The following is a 6,297-nucleotide window of genomic DNA, read 5'->3' on the forward strand; positions in this document are numbered from 1 at the left end:
CAAAACTCATCTGTGCTGGGCAGCAGAGGTGCGGGAGAGAGTTGTGGGTGGAGACTCAGTTTACTGCGTGGAAGTCGGCAATGGTAAACCACTTCTGTATTTTTACCCAAGAAAACTGTACGAATACACTACCAGAACGATTGCAGATGGAGAATGGGGCGTTCTCGGAGGGATGTGTCCGTGGTGTCACTATGGGTCGGAAACTTCATTCATTCAATAGTATTTATTGAGCGCTTACTATGTGCAGAGCACTGTACTAAGCGCTTGGAATGTACAAATCGGTAACAGATAGAGACAGTCCCTCCCGTTTGACGGGCTTACAATCTAATCGAGGGAGACAGACAGACAAGAACAGTGGCAATAAATAGAATCAAGGGGAAGAACATCTCATTAAAGCAATAGCAAATAAATAGAATCAGGGTGATGTACATCTCATTAACAAAATAAATAGGGTAACGACTCGACGACATTAGACAAGACAAGTGAGTGAGGAGAGGTTAAATCTGAGCCTGTGGATTAAAGCATTCCCATTTATTTTGACAATTAACTAAGCAGTTTATTTTCTTTTTCCTATCACTTCACCTCTAGATTGTACACTCTTCGGGGGAAGGGGTTGTATCTAATAATAATGATGGTATTTGTTAAGCGCTTAGTTTGTGGCAGGCACTGTAGTAAGCACTGAGGTGGATACAAGCAAATCGAGGTGGACACAGTCCCTGTCTCATGTGGGGCTCACAGCGTCAATCCCCATTTTACAGATGAGGTGACTGAGGCACAGAGAAGTCAAGTGACTTGCCCACAGTCACACAGCAGACAAGTGGCAGAGGCAGCATTAGAACCCATGACCTTCTGACTCTCAGGCCTGTGCTCTATCTACTACGCCATGATGCTTCTCTACCCTCTACCCTCTCTGTTGCAGTGTACTCTCCCAAGTGCTTAGTACAGTGAGGGCGCTGCACGTGGTAAGTGCTCAGTAAATATCATTGATTGGTTGATTTGATTTCAATTTCTGGGAATGTCAGTATACGTGTACAGTGAGGGAGGGTCTGTTGGTGTGGGCTGGGGGAGGTTGGGAAGCTCAAGAGCCTGTGGAAAGGAATTGTGGGCAGGAACATGCCTATTTGTTGTTACATTGTACTGTCCCAAGTGCTTAGTACAGTGATTCGATGAATGAGAAAGCAACCATAAAAATATATTTATGGAATTAAACTCACTAGTTTGGATTTTCCGGAGCGGTCTTCCCTTATTCCGGAACATCTCTCGGAGTTCCTTTTATTGGATTTTCACCAGAGAACATCTTGCAGAAAGCTTTGAACCTAGATTAAAACAGAACATATAAAAACAGCCCCAGGAGAGGCATAAGGAGAGCTGCCGGATGGAACGGAAAATAAATAAGAACAATTCCCTGAATGTTGTGACCCTAAAAAGCATCCAAAGGCTTCAACTCCTAAGGGGCAGCAGGGTTTCACGGAAAGAGCACGAGACTGGGCGTCTGGAGACATAGATTCAAGTCCCGCCTCTGCCACTGGCTTGCTGGGTGTCCTTGGGCAAGCCTACTTAACCTCTCTGAATCAGTTTCCTCATCTGTAAAATAAGGACAACATATCTGCTCTCCCTCCCTCTTAGACTGTGAGACCCAAGTGGGATGCGGATTGTCTCATCTGATGATCTCCTGTCTCTCAAACTCGTCGCAGAGTGTTTGCCACATTGTGAGGGTTGCATAAATAGCATAACTAACTAGATGATGCTGATGATGATGATAATCCCACAACTAAGGAGCAGTGTTGCCTAGTGGAAAGAGCATGGGCGTGGGAGTCAGAGGACCTGGGTTCCGATCCTGCTTCTGTCAATTGCTTGCTATGTGACCTTGTGCAAGTCACTTTACCTCACTTATCTCAGTTGTATAATAGGGATTAAATTCTCCTCCCCTCAATTTAGATCACAAACCCCATGTGGGACAGAGACTGTGTTCTACATGATAAACTTAAAACAGTACTTGACACCTAATACGTGCTTAACAAATGCTATTTAAAAAACTCCAAAACTAACCACAACTAACTAATACCAGCCTATTCCAGGGAGAGCTGCGTTTTTTTTGTTGTTTTTTAAAATGGTGTTTGTTAAGCACTTGAAATGTGCCAGCCACTGTACTAAGGTTTGGAAAGTCCTCCCTGCAGTTTTGGAACTTCCTCCGTGTAGGACTGATGACGTGAGCAGAAAAGGCGACAGAGGTCCGGGAGTCTGTCGTGGACTTGGCGGGCCTGGAAGCTAACAGCAGCATCAGTGACAGCAGCCATTTGTCACACTGGCGGGAGCCTCAGACCAGGATAGCTTCAGACCAGTGCAGCCCACGCTATCAGCCTTTTGTTTGGGCCTCAGAGTGAAAGAGAGAATTTCTCCAGACTTTATTAAATCCCAAAGCACTGGGCCCTTTTATTCTTTGAGTCCAATCAAAAAATCCCTCTCTAAAGGTTTGAGATGCCATTCCGTGTATTTTTAGAGCGAGATAGCTGGTGGTCCGGGTGACATTTGTCTCCTAATTTTCGCTATCCTGCATCAGAAGTAATTGTCTATACTGTCATCTGATGGTTATTCACTCTTCTTGTCGGCCTGTGATCCCGTCACGTCCAAAATTCCCGTCATTCCCTTCTCTGGGCTCTGCTGGAACCAGCCTCCCACGTCACGGCCCCTTCTAGAGAGAAAGGAGGGCAGTGTTGGGGGTTTGCAGGGGTTCTAGTCAGATTAGGACATTTTCAATAAGGCCTTCCTATATGCCAAATATTGTGCTAAGTGCCGGAGTGGCTACAAGATAATCAAATCAGGCAGAGGCCCCGTTCCATACGGGTCTCATAGTGTAAGACATATGTTACAGATGAGGAAATTGAGGCCCGGGGTAGTGGCTGGGGTTAGAACCCAGGCCTCTTGTCTCCTAGCCCCATGTTCTTTTCCCTAGCCCCCGCTGCCTCACTCCATTGATTGCCAAAAAGGGTGGCGGCCCCTCCGCTGCACTCTCTCCCATCCCACTGAGCGGGCCGCCTGCCCCGGATCTCCCCCAGCCTTTCCCATCCTGGCCTACTCCCTGGTGAGTCAGCCCCGACGTTCCGTTCCCGCATGTTGGAGTGTGATCCGTCGTAGCGGGAGTTTGGAGGGGTGCCCAGATCGGAAACAGTGCTGAGCCCACAGTCGAGGCTTCCTGATCTCAGGAAAGGATGTCTGGAATTGCTCCCTCTTTTACCATCAGTTGTGAAAACAGTAGGCCTGGCATAAACTTAAAGGAAGAGCGAACCTGGAACCGTGCTTTGATCCGTTTAGCAGGACCATCAAAACCAGCAGAAGCCCAAGGTTTGAAAGGAACCAAGTCAACCATCCCAGTTGTTCAGAGGTAAGGGCAGCAAGAGAGAATTTCTGAAATAATTGAATGAGTCTGTGGATGCCCACCACCAGCTTCTCTTTAATCCATCATTTAGGCCCTATCTGTCTCCTAGAGTTCGTGTGGAGAGCCTAACATTTTACAAAGTCTCCTTTTTCGTGTCATGTCAAGCGTTTGTCCTCTGAGACTAATAAAGGTGTGTGTTTTTTTTTATCCCCATTGGATCGGTTGTGAAATACTGCTCTTTTAATTGCCCATTGGACTAAATTCGCTCCATCACAGAGGGAGCTATCAGTCTTACAGTCTTAGCTCTTATCCCACACGTGGAGACGAGTGAGATTAAGACAAAGCTGTATGACGGACACTCTAACATTGTGAACGCATAAACCTAGCTAGCCGACCCCTTCAGAACCCACCCCTATTCTCCAGCCTGCCTCTCCCAAACCTCCTCTGATCTATATCCCCGTGCTTTCACCCATCGAGAACGGTGATGATTCTTGAGGGAATTACGGGCACCATCATCACACGTTTCTGGAAGATAACATTTGATTGGCTGAGGAAGAAGTCCCTGTCTAAGCAACCAGTCGGGGAGAGACCATCGTAATCTAATCAGTTGAGCTGACGGATGGACGGTTATGATGCGTCTTACTTAGCCGCCAATCAGAAAGGAGGACAGAGGATGCTGCCCCTCATCAGAGTTCTATAAATGCAGAGGATTCCTCATCCAGGCTGTGATTCGCCACCGTGAAATGTAACCTCTTGGATGGATCCTATGATGGCTCGAGTCACCAGATCCTCAGGAAATCGCAAGAAATCGAGGTCCCAAAACCCCCCAAAACGGAGCTATAATCACTGCCCGAAGGGGAGTTACTTCCTTTACATAAACAAGATTCTGAAGCTCGTCCACCCTGAGAAGACCATCTCCTCCAAGACCCTGGAAGTCGTGAACACATTCATAAATGATATCTTCGAGCGACTTGCTGCTAAGGCATCCCGGCTTGTGCACAAAAAAAGGCATTTAACTCTCCAAATCTGGGCGATCCAGGAGGCCGTGGACTTGCTCCTGCCTGGGGAGCTAGCCAAATATGCCACAGCTCATGGCAACAAGGCAATTGAAAGATACAAGGCCTCCAAAAAGATGCAGCCCAGTTCTCCAGAGGCGAGCTGAACGGGAATTCCTCTTTTTTCAGCGCAGTCTGGCACTCCAACACCAAAAAACCTGAAAACCCTCTTCTTTGTCAGCTTTCACTGCCTCAATGCCCTCAAGCCCTTTCGTGGTTCCCTCAGGGGTATCTCTGTCGACCATCCCCTTCCCTTTTCGGCCACAGATCTGACCAAAGGGCAGGTCCTCAGCTCAGAAATGGAGGTAGTGGGTCAGGGAGGAAGGAGTCAGTCAAGTGGGATTTTTTCCATTTCCCTGGGAAGGGTTGGCCTAGGGGTGTGAGTTGGTCTGGGAAAGCCTAAACTCTGGGAGGCCCAAAGTAGGCCTCTGAGCCCTCATTCTCTTCCTTCTCTTCCTTCTGCTGGCCCTGTAGGTCTGATAGCATCTATCTGCCATCATTTGTATTAATTGAATGCCTACTATGCACAGAGCACAGGACCAGGCATTTGGGAAAATACCAAGAAGAAAGAGATGCAATCCTTCCTCAAAGAGTTTGCAATCCAGTGGGAGAGTCAGACGGACAAAAGCATTTTGCAAGAGTGGAAGGAGGAACAAGAAGTAGGATATCTTTTTTTTTCTTAATGATATTTGTTAAGTGCTTACTATGTGCCAGGCACTGTTCTAGCACTGGGGTAGAAACAAGGTAATCAGGTGGGACACAGTCTCTGTCCCACATGGGCCTCAGAGTCTTAATCCCCATTTTACAGATGAGGGAACTGAGACCCGGAGAATTAAGTGACTTTGCCAAAGGTCACAGAGCAGACAAGTGGCAGAGCCAGAATTAGAACCCAGGTCCTTCAGCCTCCCAGGCCCATGCTCTGTCCAAGGTGTTCCCACATCTTGCTGGCAGAGGCAGGAAAATAGGAGAATTAATATATAAGTGAAGATGCCTATGTAACTAAGTTCATTCATTCATTCAATCATATTTATTGAGCGCTTATTGTGTGCAAGGCACTGTACTAAGCGCTTAGGAGAGTACAGTACAACAATAAACAGGCCCACATTCCCTGCCCACAATGAACTAACAGTCTAGAGCGCTTAGGACGCGTACAAATACTCAAGCACTAAGAGTTGCTATTGGTTGGACCGAGCTTGGTGTTGGGGATTAATCAAGGAAGTCTCCCTGGAGGAGGTGGGGTGTCAGAGGGCTTTTGAGGGTGGGGAGCAGTGGGGTCTCTTGGATTTTCAGGTGGAGGGAGTCCCAAGCAGGGAGAAAGGAGTGAGCCTGGGAACGGAAGCGGGAGAGTGGGCAGAGAGGTTGAGGTGGATGAGCTGGGCAGCAGCGACGAACCCGAGGTGGGGTAAAGACAGATGCTGGGTGAGGCGGAGGAAACTGGCAAACAGCCCTGAGGCTGCTGCTAAGGGTTTTCAGTCAAGGGAGATGGGGGTGCTGATGGGGAGTTTGGGAGAAGTGGAGCCACCTGGGCCAAGTGATGGCACTGGATGATGATCTGGTCAGTGCCACTTCCTCTCCTCTCCCAATCCCGTTGGGCCCCTTCAGGCCTCTAGAGGCTGCATTCGCCATGGTGCCACATGTTTTATTTTTTAAATGGTATTTGTTAAGTGCTTCCTCTGCGCCAGGCACTGTACTAAATGCTGGAGTAGAAACAAGCCAGTCAGGTTGGATACAGTCCATGTCCCACATGGGGCTCACAGTCTTAATCCCCATTTTGCAGTTGGGGTAACTGAGGCGCAGAGAAGAGAAGTGACTCACCCAAGGTCACACAGCAGACGAGTGGTGAAGCCGGGATTAGAACCCAGGTCC

At 48.1% G+C, this 6,297-nt stretch overlaps 1 protein-coding gene across 1 annotated transcript; it reads left to right on the forward strand.

Annotated features, from left to right (window-relative positions):
- The first annotated feature begins 3,793 nt into the window (after positions 1-3,793).
- On the forward strand, positions 3,794-4,601 carry LOC100082161 (histone H2B-like). Its single transcript, XM_001512807.5, has one exon. It carries the CDS (start codon positions 4,134-4,136, stop codon positions 4,536-4,538), a length of 405 nt encoding a protein of 134 aa, XP_001512857.3. The 5' UTR covers positions 3,794-4,133; the 3' UTR covers positions 4,539-4,601.
- The last annotated feature ends 1,696 nt before the right edge of the window (positions 4,602-6,297 follow it).

This window comes from Ornithorhynchus anatinus, chromosome 1 (assembly GCF_004115215.2).
Source record: "Ornithorhynchus anatinus isolate Pmale09 chromosome 1, mOrnAna1.pri.v4, whole genome shotgun sequence".
NCBI lineage: Eukaryota > Metazoa > Chordata > Mammalia > Monotremata > Ornithorhynchidae > Ornithorhynchus > Ornithorhynchus anatinus.